At 53.5% G+C, this 14,028-nt stretch overlaps 3 protein-coding genes across 3 annotated transcripts; 1 reads left to right on the forward strand and 2 right to left on the reverse strand.

Moving 5' to 3' along the window:
* Positions 1–1,548: 1,548 nt before the first annotated feature.
* On the reverse strand, positions 1,549–2,988 carry PG985_008781 (uncharacterized protein; the record flags this gene model as incomplete). The annotated part of the gene is made up of 3 exons (XM_066828549.1): positions 1,549–2,215; positions 2,283–2,432; positions 2,495–2,988. The coding sequence occupies 3 exons, from the start codon at positions 2,986–2,988 to the stop codon at positions 1,549–1,551; spliced, it is 1,311 nt and encodes a 436-aa protein (XP_066683461.1).
* Positions 2,989–8,295: 5,307 nt separating this feature from the next.
* Positions 8,296–10,774, forward strand: PG985_008782 (uncharacterized protein; the record flags this gene model as incomplete). Its single annotated transcript, XM_066828550.1, has 6 exons — positions 8,296–8,460; positions 8,500–9,207; positions 9,261–9,571; positions 9,652–9,909; positions 10,017–10,086; positions 10,136–10,774. The coding sequence occupies 6 exons, from the start codon at positions 8,296–8,298 to the stop codon at positions 10,772–10,774; spliced, it is 2,151 nt and encodes a 716-aa protein (XP_066683462.1).
* Positions 10,775–11,979: 1,205 nt separating this feature from the next.
* Positions 11,980–13,368, reverse strand: PG985_008783 (uncharacterized protein; the record flags this gene model as incomplete). The annotated part of the gene is made up of 4 exons (XM_066828551.1): positions 11,980–12,076; positions 12,127–12,726; positions 12,857–13,164; positions 13,249–13,368. 4 exons carry the CDS (start codon positions 13,366–13,368, stop codon positions 11,980–11,982), a joined length of 1,125 nt encoding a protein of 374 aa, XP_066683463.1.
* Positions 13,369–14,028: the final 660 nt, after the last annotated feature.

The following is a 14,028-nucleotide window of genomic DNA, read 5'->3' on the forward strand; positions in this document are numbered from 1 at the left end:
GATGGCATAAAGGACAGTAGTAACCACCAAGTGTAAGCTCGGGGGGAGGGTTGATGACGGTCAGGAATTGGGTCACGTCGATGATGAGCTAGTTGTGCTGAAGGCTCCAGATTATTCATGTGCTGGGTCTGGTTATTGCGTGGTTTTAGGTGTGTATGTGTGGATGGCAGACAGTACTCTCTGCTTTCAAAGTCGTCGATCTTGTTTATACGGCGATCTTCGCCCTGTTTCTAAAGTGTATGGACCGAAACACCCCCCTGGTGAGATGGTCGAATGTGAGAGGAAGAAGAAAAGAAGAGCCGCCGGTCACGATTCTATATAATCCACGCTTTGTCGACCTTTTCGAAAAAAGAATAGACTTTGGGGCAACACATCAACAACGGCACTTGGTGTGTACATATGCACGCTTGGCTCGGGATGGCCTAGAAACAGGTCGCAGTCGTGGGTAGGGATTGGTACCAGTGCAGGTGATGGATGATTTAACCCAAATATAGTCCCCATCTCTGAGGTCGTCCCTCTCTTCCCTTCTCGCCCAGAGACCGATCGTATCCCGCCCGGGCTAGACCAACCAACAGCCCTACTTTATTGGGTTTCGGCTCTCGAGCCAGTGAGGGTACGTCCCATGCTCACGTATTCCACCAGGGCGGATACTGTGGACACGCGATGCTTGTTCATCGTCATAGAGTTGATTGAGACTGGCCATACATGGTAGGAGGCCAGGAGCGAGTCCCAACGGGATCCAAGGGGACCCAGGGGAACCCAAGGGGACCCAAGTGGGCGGTGCCGTGGAGTTATTTGTCACTAATGTGCCTTGGTTATCTATCTGTTCCTGATGTTGCAGCCAATTAAGGTTTCGGTAGTCAACACGTTGCCACATGGATGACCCCTGTAGAGTGTGTATAGCATGTCCGGTTTAAGGGGCCGTGTCTGGGCTATTCGTCCCCGATTGTCGTCAGTGCCGTCATTTTGGTGTACATCTGGAAACCAATCATTCCCGGGGCTGTCGGACTCACGAGCGCTGCTTTACAAATCGCCGCCCGTCGTTTAGACAAGCAATACTTCTCCATCTAACCGTCAAAACACTTTGGCCGCGGGCGGACGAACAATGCCAAATACGACAAGTATTCCGAGACTCGAATGTGGGGGATCGTATTATGCAGGCCCGAAGCAGGCTTTTTGACAGGCAGGTTGCCTGATCTTAGGTTTGCACGCATGAGAAGGCAATGCATTAATGCTTCGCTTGGGATGTCGAGGTGTGCAAGAGCTGTCGGCGTTTGATCGTCCCCTGCACCAGAGGCTATTAAAGGAAAACCCAGGATTCATCCCCACAAAAGAACTGGCCGTCTCATCTCGTGTCTGATGACGTTTCCAGACGATAAGCGTCCATCGCAATGAGTCGCTCTTCACGTGTTGCGATACCAAAAGGGACGGGGAACTGGGGCTACATAGGCAGAGATAGGTCGGTAAAGGGAACAATTTGCTGGCATTGAGGCTACAACCAAGCGAGGGTATAAATTACATACTCTGGGACTCGTCACACCACTGCTTCTAGAATCTGGCCTCAACCTTCTTCAAGGTATCTTGCAATGCCCATGCACTCGACTTGCTCTTGCTGCGAACGGCTGCTGCTTGGGCTGCAGTGAAGCCTTTGGCTTCGATAGCAGGGTTGTAGCCCAGTTGGTTAATCCTGCCGATCGTGGCGGAGTCCAGCTTCGGCGCCTCACTCCGGTCTGGTCGGCAATAGACAGTCACGACAACGGCTCCCCCCAGCCCCAAATTATGTTGCAGCGCATATTTGGTGTGGGGGAAGTCTCGGTTGTTGGCCCATCCCCTGAGGTGCCAAACTAGCTCGGCGCATTGCGCAATACCAGTAGCACCGAGAGGGTGGCCCTTCGATATCAGACCACCGGAGGGATTGATGACCATCTTACCGCCATAAGTGATATCGCCATTCCGTACCATCTCGTGGGCCTTGCCCTTCTCGCAGAGACTGAGCGCATCGATGGTGATCATCTCGTTCGCAGAGAAACAGTCGTGGAGCTCGCACACCTGGCAGTCGCCGGGACTGACACCTGCCTCAGCCAAAGCAGTCTTTGCTGCGTAGCTAGACATATCGAAGCCCATCAGATCAATCGAACTCTTCGAGAACAGGCTCGGGGCATCAGTCGCAAGGCATTGGCCAGCGATGAGGACTGCACGGTCCTTCAGGTGCGGCCTGGCATCAAGGAATTCCTGTGAGACCAAGACGGCCGCGGCGCCGCCATCCGAGGGTAGGGCAGCACTGCAGCTTAGTAAGAGGCTCGTGGATCATGGGCGCCTTCATGATCTGCTCATGTGTGTAGACGTCTTGGAACTGCGAGTAGGGGTTCTTGCCCGAGTGCAGGTGGTTAATGCGGCCAATCTCGGCGAAATCTTCCGGTTTAGCGCCATACCTGCGGCGGTGCTGTGTTAGGGGCTATGTAATTCATCACGCGTCGGGGGAGGCAGAACCTACTTCTCCATGTACTCCCGGCCTGCGTTGCCGAACATCTGAGCTGCGCCGGGGGCATTGGTGATTCCTCTGGTCTGGGCCATCATCATGCCGGTCGTGCCGGTGGGGTTCTCTCTGTCATTGAAGAAGCTCTGGAGACTGCCGGGCATCATCTTCTCAAAGCCGACCACCAAGATGCAGTCGGCACCGCCATAGGCAATGGTGGTTCTGGCCATGGCAAGACCGGTCGAGCCGGTTGAGCAGTTGTTGTTCACGTTGACAATGGGGATCTGGGTCATGCCGAACTGGTAGAAGACTCGCTGGCCGCAGGTCGAATCGCCGTAGCAGTAGCAGGCAATGCCCTGCTCGACATCATCGTAGTTGATCTGAGCATCTAGCATGGCTTTGACTCCAGCTTCGAAGCCAAGCTCGGTGTAGTCGACCTTTCCGCGAGGCTTGATGAACTTGGTCATGCCCACGCCCAGGACGTAGACGGCGCCTTTCTGTTTGGACGGCATCGCGATTGCCTGGCACTTGGTGCTGGATTTGAGAGACAATGTAAGTAGATGGCGTGTTGGCAGTGGAGTGACAAGTGTGTCTCAATTGATGCCGCGATGTTTCGCTGTCGAAATCCGGGGTAATGAGTGAGGCTAAATATCTAGCTGCACGGGTATTGATTTAGATGGTTCGTTTTGACCCGCTGGCCGCTACCCCGTGGAATCTGCGCGGTGATGCAGAGGGGTTTGCCCGTTGAACAGGAAAGCGCGGGGAAGAGCATGGACCGAGGCATTGTCCAATTCGGTCATAGTGCAAGTCGCGGAGTCACTCTGATACTGCTGTACTGACGGAGCGACCTTTGGTGCAACTACACTGATGCACCGCGTCGAATGCACACCGCGGCCGCTAATATCCCCGTCTGCGAAACATGCAAATCATTCCCTGTTGGCTGCCGAGGTGCTCATGTTAAGCTTCATGCATGTAAGTATGCGCTGTGGAAGAGGCGTGCGGGGCGGCAATTGACAAAAGGCCCAGGGAATGAACTCGGGGCGATTTTTGCCCCTTCGATTTCTACCAAGTCCTGTGGGCAGGTCGCCGTCCATCTTTCACTATCGATGAACGATGAACAGTACACCTTATTTGTCTGCCCGGGATACATTGATATACGGCCCTTACAGGATGAATCCCGGAGCATGCCAGATTCCTGATGCCCGGGCAGAACTGACTGCATTTTCTTCTCCTGCCAGCATGTAGAAAGCCGATGCCTCCCGAGGTTAAGCCGAACGGCTTACCTAATCCGACCCGCTTGTCAAAAGACCAGGGCCGCGGGCGCACCCACCGTTTTTGGCACGACTGCCACAAAGGGGAAAGTGTCTGCCAATAGATCTATGCTGATAAGATTTGAGTTGAGATGCACTAAGAAGATGACAAGTCAGGTCCCCACTCCGCGCCTAGAGCTAGTCCTCGACATATCTCCCTATACTATATAGATGCATATACTCGTCAAAAGACAATGATCAACGGATCGAGTCGAGACCTAGCTGAGAAGAAGCCCGGAATTTTCTCGATTAGCGCAACCTTATTATCAGATCCTGGCCATCGAAGGATGGGGATTACTCTGCCTCAACAGGTCGTAACTTACACGAGCTCCCCCGGGTCCTTTCTTAGATTTCCTAAACCTTTGTATAGAAGTTGGCGGTCTCTCGCGGCATGATTCGCATGCACCGCAGGCCAAATAGGCAGGCCCCCTGGCCTTGCCCAGAGCTGACGGAGGACTTTTCAGGGATCTCGAGATTCCCAGTCTTGCTCGTTTTCCACCTCCCTGGTTTCGTGGCTCCATCGAACCATTGATCGCAAGACCCAAGACCCCACATGGTACATACTGCACATGAGAACCTTTGTGGCATTTTTCATTTCAATACTGTGCTATCCTCCATTTCTATGCTAACTCCGTTGTAGTTTAGTCTGGCAGTATACCGCAAGGATTGGTCGGGGTCTTCTCCGTCTTGAAAGCGCTTAATGCAACGCATCTGTTCTGTTCAGGTGGCAGCGGAACTTGCCACGTCGAGACCGGGTATGGGTTTGCATACTGTCGCTCATATTACGAGAGAAATAATAATACCGGAGCGTCCCGCGGATGCTAGGTGGCGAGGTAGCCTGCAGATATGGTCTCAGGTATACCAAACATGAAATGCATAGACACGGGAGCGCTATGCTCAAATACGGGTGTAAGCGTAACCGTGTCTCCCGAAGTATACCTTCTCAGACAAGTTGGCTAGGTTGGCAGTCCCCCAAATGACACAACTTGGTGTAAAACACATGCTGGCCTGACTCAATCGTACCAAGAACTTAAAAGACTCCGATACCTGCCTAGCTCCATTCCTACCCGCGGTACCGGCAATTCGTATAGAAGAGGGTCTGCGAGTTACGCCATCCGTGGATACTTTTTCGATATCCAACTGCTAATGTTATCACCGAAATTCGATGCTCACTAATACAGGTCCTCTCCGGACTTTACGCGCTGCACGGCATCGGAGCCGGTCCACTTGAGTCATGTTCAGAGCCCAGGGTGAATTAGAATGATAGATCTTTTCGAGATGACACCTAGGACACAATAGGGTAGCACCCAGAAGTGGATTCAGCCCTAGCCTTGGGCTTCTTGGGCACTAGGACGCGAGACGGGGGAAAGCAAATATCTTCTGCGCAACCTCCAAGGTACCCTGTTTCCTTTGCCTTGGATGGGCTTGCTTTTCCAGCGGCTCAGGGTTGGGGTTTGATTGGTGATGCCCGCGCGGACAGAATCCGAGATCTATTGTCCAATCAGGACACCCAGCTCTAAGCGAGCTGGATACTCTGCTGTGCTACATGTAGGCTTGTTCTGTGGCTGATAAAGATAGCCAAGTCCATGCAAAGAAGATGAAGCCCAAGGCATCCGGAGTCACGGTCTTCTCGCTCTAGGATTCATCAGCTCGAGTCTGGTGCGGGTTGTAGTTTACGGTTACACGAATCAGAGTCCCCCCCCCCCCCTGAGATGCAGACGCACCAATCAAGAGTTCGCGATCCCTAAAAGCCTCGATAGATTGAAGTATTTAGTCTCTCCCTGTAGCAGTCCTCGGTTAGTACATATGCATGCGACACTATTGGTGGATCAGCCGAAGCGGAACGAGGTCCCGAAGACTTACAGCGTGTGCAGGCGAGAGTTTTGCAGAACCGACAGGTTCCAAGCGGAGCCGGAGGCGCCTCCGCCATCAGAGTTCAAGGTTCATTTCATCCTTTGTAAGGCTGGCTGTGTCCGCCCGCCATCTCTTCTGCACGCACAAAACCCAACCCTATTCCGACATCGTTCTTGTCACTCGGCTTCTTGTCTTCTAACCACCGCTTCCATTCCAGCCTCCGGAATATCCGGGACGGAGACGGACCATTTGTTCGTACGGTATCGATGCTGTACACGAGCGCAATACACTGGCTCGAAGCCTGTCACTACCTACCCAAACGATTCTATCCGAGTCCATCTTCGAAAAGAAACAACCTCGCAGCATAGCTTCCTTTCTGTTCCGTCACGCCGTCAAGTGATGACACCGTTCAAGAGGGCTTGGTGCCTCCTTGCCATAGGACCGTCCGCCACAACACACTATTCTAAAAGCAACTCAAGCGCCAGGACATGGGATAGACACCCCTCTTCGCTGGCACAGGACGACTCAGCCTATAGCCGGTCCGACCTCGACGATCAAGCTACGGTTAGCTAGCTGCCAGGAATATGACCCCAATCCCATCGTTCCCTACGACCCAAGCAAAGGATCGCCCACTGGAACTATACTCAAACATCGACGAGACCCGACTACTACAAGCGGGGGTTGAAGAACAATAATGGATCGAGTGAACTTGAGAACATGTGTCCATGCAATCATCGAGATGCGGAGATGCGGTACGCCATCACTGCTCAACAGCATGCGTGGGCCTCTGTTACTAGGTGAGGAAGTACAAGCGACCTGCAGTAGCACCATTACCTGGTATGGCAAGGGGGAGCAAAACTCTCCCCAAGGACTATACTACGAACCAACTCGAAAGTCTTGGACGCAGCCTGATAAGGGACCCGTGGATTGATGGGGTTGCTAACATACGGTAGCATGTCGGATGCCGCCCGACGTTTCCTTGTCCGGATTTCCTCGCTGGCGTGGTTCTGGTCATGCACAGCCAGTAAAGGTTCAGAACTGCGCACGGTGACGATGAACCTTTTTCCCCGTCCTTCTCTTCCTCAGCGTCTCCCTCTCTCGTATGACTAACAAGTGTTATACATACGAAAGTCGGATGTGGAAATGCATCCGGAGCCCAGATCGCAACACCTCTCGCTGGGCTGATGTGTCTACTTCTGGCCTGGCTTTGCCTCGCTAATTGCAGCCGTTGGAGCACGGGGAAGGGACCAATGCGCACAACCCACAGTTGCAGCAGGGCCAGTCGTAGGTGAGTTGCTCTGCAAACCCGATTCCCCAGACCGAGCGAAGTGAGCTTTTGAAACGCCTGACGTGAGGATGACTCCAGGGATAGAGCTAATTGAGTTTGGTAGGGTGGTTTTTTTTCCAAAAGAGAAATTCAAAATCACGCAAGGAGGGCAACAGACGATACGATACTGGCCTCGTTACGCAAAACGTGCATTTCCGCCTAGCCCGGATTGATTAGTGGCGTCGCAATAGCGCCGTGCTGCTGTTGACTTGGACCTGAGGAAAATTGCGTGGTGGGTTGGTCAGTCCGATTCTGGCTAACTTAGTGGGTTCTCTGGAAACGGGACAGGACAAGAACGAGAGACCAGCTTCGAGAACGCCCAAACTCTCCTCGCTCGCACAGAGCTTACCTTTCTCTTCTCATTTCCTTTTCTTACACATCTCCCTACACATGTGCTTTTATAGGAAGCAAAGCCAGCTCCCGTGGCTCTCCGCCGGCTTTGCTGCCCTGGAGCCGACGGACGTCTCTTTTGCTAGGCTGGCAGCATGGCTACAAGCTTCCTGCCCCCGTCAGTCAGTAGCACCTCTCCGCCGTTTGTGCTAAAGCTACTGTCCCCACGACAAGGGGCGCTTACATGCAACCCCAGGAGGGGTGACCTGTTCCGGATACGTCCGGCATCCGCTCCGCTGTCCTGGTTTGAGCTACCGGAAAAGGTCTTGTTCCATTGAACTGGGTCTGGCCGCGAGGCTCGACAACTGGAGATGAAGCTCGACAGTACCTACCAAGAGCAGCCTAATACGCACACGAATTGGGCGAGACATTCGAGGGCAGCATCGAAGATACACTATTGCTTTGTTTGACACGCCGCCATTCACTCTCTAGCATTTGCCGTCGTTCGCCGATTGCACAGGGCACCTGACCAGCACGCAACGATACCCAGGTCGACGATTTACCGCGGCCCATCCTCACTGCAGCTCACAGCCTTCTCGCACTTTTCACTCCATTCTAGCATCCAAACACCGGGGCGGCTACGGCTTGTCGCGTGACTTGGCCAGACTAACCCGTATGCATTTTGAACCCAATCGATTAGCACCCTCGTTTATCTCGACCATCGACCATACCATGACACTTGCCCTTCGTCCGAGGCAGACTGATGGGAACTTCGAAAGAGATATGGTCCCCACCGTTCCTCACGCCACAGCCGCCGCCACTTGCACCAGCCTCACTATTTCCGCGCAGGGTTCTGGGCGACTAACATAATCCATCGTGCGGTTCAAGCGCTGGGAGGACTGCTCGTTTTGGCTTGCATTGGGTGTAGGATTGCCAATCCCGGTTGTGTCGCCTGGGCATCGTGAGCAGCACGCCCGAGAAGCTGCCACTTGCAGGTCATGTCGCGTTCGCTGCGCCCATTGCTGCCCGCCGGCCGTGGACAACAAAATAGCTCCGACTCTTCGCCTACTCCCCAAGTACCCAAGCGAACTGCCAGCAAAGCCGCCTGCGAGGCCTGCCGCCGACGAAAGTCCAAGGTTATTCTGCCCATCCTCCACGGAACGGTTATTTTCTGTGCACGCGACTGACTGTCCACTGCTTAGTGTACCGCTGAGCGACCGCGGTGTGCTATCTGCGTTGAACGACAGACTCCCTGCGAATACAAAACCCTCCCGACGGAAACCCACCTCACCGCGCAAAAGCGACGATTGACTGACCTCCAGGCAAAATGCGAGGCCTACGAAAATCTCTACACCATACTCAGGAGTCGACAGGGGCCCGACGCCGACATCGTCCTGCGACGGATTCGAGCCGGCGACGATGTCGCAGCAATCGTGAAAACCATGCAAGCTGGCGACCTCCTGCTCCAGCTCCGCCTGCGAGCCCCGGACCGATTCCGATATGAGTTTCCATACATACGAGAGATGCCACCCACTCTGGACGGCGACTCCTGGCCCAACCCGTACCTGGGATCGACATTGCATCAAAAGGCTTTGATTCACCCCTCGCCAGGCCAGTCGCCCGCCAATGATCTGGAGTCGATCATGTCGGATGAGTCACAAAGGATGTTCTTGGTGCCCTACCACACGGTTGTGATGGCCGATCCCAAGCTCGAGTCGGCCGATGTGGCAAAGTGGACGGCCGTGACCCCCGACAACTTGCTGCTGCGCCGGCTGTTGAAACTATACTTCATCTTCGAATTTCCATTTCACCCCTTTTTCCACAAGGACCTTTTTCTTGATGATTTGTTGAGCGGGGACCTTCGATTCTGTTCGCCTCTTCTCGTGAATGCAGTGCTTGCAGCAGCGTGGGTAGGTTTCCGTGCATCGTATCCGTCTTGTGGCGAATCGCTGACTCTTCATAGCACGGAAACAGCGAGTTTAAGTCTCGGGCTGCTTATTGGCATCCTGATAATATGGGATATCGATTTCTTGCGGAAGCCAAACGACTCTTGGAGCTCGACCAGGGGTCTCCAAAAATCACGACCGTGCAGGCTGCTGCGATCATTAATTCGGTTTGTATCATAAACGGCATTGACGAATTGGGATGGCCATTTTTACTCAAATCTCTGAACCTGGCACAGCAGCTCGATCTCTTCGTTCACAGCCGGGAGTCGAGTCGTTTATGGCAGATTGTTGCGGGTACCACAGCCTGGAGTCTGTTCAACTGGCAAGCGTAAGCAAGACATCACTGTCTTCTGGATTTCCCGAGATACTAAGACCCGCGTGCAGTGCAGTCTGTTATCACACTTTCAGGCCGCCTTTGGTGGAGGCGCCGCCTACCTGTCCACTGCCGAACCCTGACGCCGAGCCGGATTATTATGGTGATGTGCGAGTCAAGTTTCCGGGGAGCGATGCAGCTACAAGCATTTCCAACGGCGCTGTTTTTAGGGCAATCTCAGAGTTTCGCATCATTATGAATGAAGTTGCTCAGAAATCGTTCAAGGAGCCACAGAGTTCAAGTTACATAACGCTAAGTGACGCCTATGGCGCCTATGGTAAACTGCAAGCCTGGTAAGTGTGCACTGTCATTTTAGCATCTACCCGGCATGTTCCCGCGTCATGCTGGCACCCTGTGTAACATAGTGCATCTCCATTGGCCTCGTACTGAACAAGACCAGGTACAACCAGCTTCCGGAGGCTCTGACCCCTGATCGAATAGCGCTTCCAAGCCATTTAAAGCTTCAGTGGGTTTGAACTGTCCTGCCCTCCAAAACTTGTGTACTTTATTCTAATCAAGATGCCCCAAATCAGTATGCATTACCACATACTCCTGGTGGGTTTGTTTGAACCGTATACGCCCATCGAATCGGTCAACAATCAGCCTGCCCCGGAATTGATTGTAGCCAAGTCCAAGGCTTGCTTCGAGACTCTCGTGCGCATCTACTATCTTCGCCACGGTTTCGAATCTTATGACACCACACTGTTGCAGTTTCTGCCATTGCTCGCGTTCGGGACGTTGGGCGAATTACGAGGTGCCGAGAATAAAGATTTTGACCCTGAAAAGCGGAAAAGCCTTATCTCGACACTGGTTCTCTGCGCCAAGGGCATTTGGGAACAAGGGCGGAACTACTACGGCGCAGAAGCCGTCTTTCATTTTCTCCAGGGCTCATTGCGCCCTGAGGATTCTGAGCTCTCGGATATCTTGAAGCGCGAGGTTGCGAGCTGCGACGACGAGGACGACCGAATGGCCATAATGATCCGCGAGGTTCGGTCGCAATGGCCTATCGGGGTCTACAGCGCCACGAAGGAGCCCGTGGACCATTCGCTGCGCGAATTCATCCGCTGGTTGGAACCACAAGCTACCAAAGGCAAATCGACCGACACCAGTCGCTTTCACCTGACTGCCAATGGAGGATGGGTCAGGTACCAGCCATAACCCCCAGCAAACCACGCAACGAAACATGTCCAAGAGGCTGGATCTTGGATTATTTTTGCGTTGTGAACTTGGGTCCATCTTTCGCGACCCTTCGAAACGGTCCCATTGTGCGAGATCGAAGTCGAATTTGAGGAAAGCACCCTGCTTGCCAAGGGTAATGGCCCTGTATCAATTTGACAGCGGATCACACCCGGAACTAGAGTACCGGCCCAGGAGCCGATTGATATTTCTTTTATTATTGAAATGGAGCAGTCTACGACCGAATAGTCTCTCTGATTCAGTGGCAATCCTCCAGCTCTGTGCGCAGGCAAGCGATACTGGAGCTATCCTCGCGTTGGCCTGCTTGGAAATTGCAAGCCCCCGTACGCCACATGGATTCCTACGGAACCAAAAGACTCTCGTGGCCAGGGACCATAGTCGACAGTTTGATCGAAAGTGACGCCGTGGAGTGTGGAACTGAGCCGGCACTTGAGTGGACGTCAAGGCAGAAGCTTAACCCCCTCAGAACAACCCCTTCGTTGAGCATTTTTGTATCATCTTCAAAGGGGAGGGACGAGCGACATCTCACGTTTTCCGAGAGATGGATTTGCTCATTGGTCAGATTAGCGAGATTTCGAAATGCGACGTTATATATCACTTCTTTGGCAATCCCGATAATAGCGAGTTTGTTTTAAAAGGATTCAAAAGCTGTTTGCGAACATCCCGAAACATTTACTTTTGATTTTCTAGATACCTGGCCAATATCTTGTTCCCGCCTGGGGGAAATGGCCGTTCAAGGAGACGTACATGCTTTTTAACCTATGTAGTAATAGAGGCGATGAGAATTGCAACCAACCGAGGCGCTGTGAACCAATGAGGACCCCTCACCTACCTACATCTTAACGTTGCGTCGGGACATGTGAGCCGACTTTGCAGGGGTGAGATATATATGCCCCTGTCAATACATACCATCGGCTCTGGTGCTATTGCTTACCTCTGTGCCCCATACATCCTCTCTGGAAATGCTGGCTCATACGAGATAACCCCAAAAGGAATATCTTCATTGTATGGATACTCGTATGTAGTCTCTTTACTGAACATGTAATAGAAGTCGAGTGACGTTCATAGGCACGCATGTAAGTACGGTGAAGTTGTAGTGTAGACTAGAGCCCCTAAGGATTTGGTGGTGCTTTGGTTCAGCCACGCACCAGCTGTCCACACAGAATCTATTCCTGCGGCTTATATACCGGAACGGTCTTGCCGTCGTAGACGTTCCCGCTCTCATCGTACGGCGACTCGTCCTGGGCCGTCGCCTTCCAGGCACTTTGCCACCTCCGGCAGCACGCCCTGGCCGCCCGCCCTGGCCGCCGGACCCGACCAGCTTCAGGTTGGGCGGCGAGACGGGACGGGTCGTCTCGTTGTGGAGGAGGCCGGCGTACGATTGCGAGTTGTCCACCGCGGCCAGGTTCGGCGGGTCCCGGTTATTCGCGTGGCCCGTCGCGTCGGCCGCGAACTGGAACACGTTGGCGCCGGCGTCGTAGCGGCCCAGGGTCGGTAGGGCCCAGTTGTGCTGCGCCGTGGCGAGGATCGAGTAGTGCGTGTAGAAGGCGCCGTCCTCGGTGCCCGCGAGGCCCCGGGGGACGCCCGGGCCCAGGAGCAGCGAGACGATGCGGTTCGGGTGCTCGTAGGTGTCGGCCTCGTCGTACGTGAGATGGATCACCGTGCGCTCTTCTTTCCAAACGGGATTGCTTTTGCCCTTGTCCTTGTTCTGGAGCAGCGGGAGCAGGAACTTACGCGCCCACTTGGTCGCGTACTTGAGCATCGTGTTGTGCCCGTCGTTCAGCATGTCGGGCGACATCATGACAAACTGTGGGACGGCACCCGCGGCGAGGTCGCGCTCAAAGGCCTCGAAGGATCGGAGACGGGCCAGCCGTGTGCCGTTTTTGTTGATGCTGTCGAAGGAGGCGAAATGGCTAGCGGGCGGGTTTCTTTTGTCAGCGCGTTACTCGAAAAATGAATTTGGTGTAACCACCCTTCGGCAGATTTTCTTATAGGGAGCTAATAGGATCTTGTAAAAAGCGCCATAGTGCGGGAAACCCTTACTTGTGCTTCTTCACGTAATCCCATGTGCCGTTCGCATCGAGACTGAAGTCGGCCAGGTAGCCTGGGCCGGGCATGCGTTCGAAGTAGCCGCCCCAACTGATGCCGCGCGTGTCGAGGAGGTCCACGACGGTCGAGACATTGTCGGGCACGCGCACGCTCTCGTCGTGGTTCAGGCCGAAGTAGTCGCCGGCCACGGCGGCAAGATAGTTGGGCTGGCTGGGGTGCGTGTTGGCATAGTAGCGGGTCTGCAGGATGCCGTGGCGCTTCAGGTCGGCAAAATCGGGGTCCTGGATTACTTGTGCAAAATTCTGTGTCGATGGCGAAGAAACAGACAGTTGTTAGAGGAAGCACGGAAAAGCACAGATGGAGATGGGGGACGATGGCCGGCCTACCTGGTTCTCGAGCCAAATACTGATGAACCGATCGAAGACCCGCCCCGGGACGATGGCGCTATTTGCGGGCGCTAAACCCACAAGGAAACCCACTAATAGGGTTACAAAGTTATTCGGCATCGTGAAAGAAACCTTAGGTACTAGACAAGCATGGCCAAGTCGCACTCGGTATCAAGCAGCATGGACAGCAAGCAATCTAACAAGGTCATAAAACCATGAGACTCTTTTCTTCAGACGATGAATGCCACAATTCCGATTACAGGGGCGGAAAGTGAACCATGATCTACGCCGCTCTGCTGTAGGCCAAGCCAAAGCGGCCTTCCACCTACTCAACAGACACTCAATTCGAAAACGCATGTCTTTTTACCTATACCTGAATGCAATTAGGGGTTACGAATCTTGTATATAATTGAGCAGCACTGATACTTCCAAGTTCCTGTTCCATTTCGGTCATTTGAGGTATCGTTTCTGTTGGGCCTTATGCCTGTCTTTCTGTCTTAGCAAAGGACCAGCACAGTGCAGCGCAGCACAGCACTGCTGTTATCCCTTGAAAGGCGCGGTGATTTTGAACGTGCACAGCCAACAACCAACTATTGCCTATATATAGATTTTGCTGATACTCGGCTCAGTTTTTGTTTAATCCGAGGAACCCAGAACAGAGTAAGCAAATGGGTCTACGAATTTCCCTTTGGCGTACGTGTTTGTAGGATCGGGCAGTATTGATGTCAGCAATAGTTGCTGGATGCTGGGTTTGTCAGCTCGCGGTATTTTCGCACTTGC

This window comes from Apiospora marii (genome assembly GCF_038362585.1).
Source record: "Apiospora marii strain CBS 49790 chromosome Unknown utg000005l_segment0_segment0, whole genome shotgun sequence".
NCBI classification, from domain to species: Eukaryota; Fungi; Ascomycota; class Sordariomycetes; order Amphisphaeriales; family Apiosporaceae; genus Apiospora; species Apiospora marii.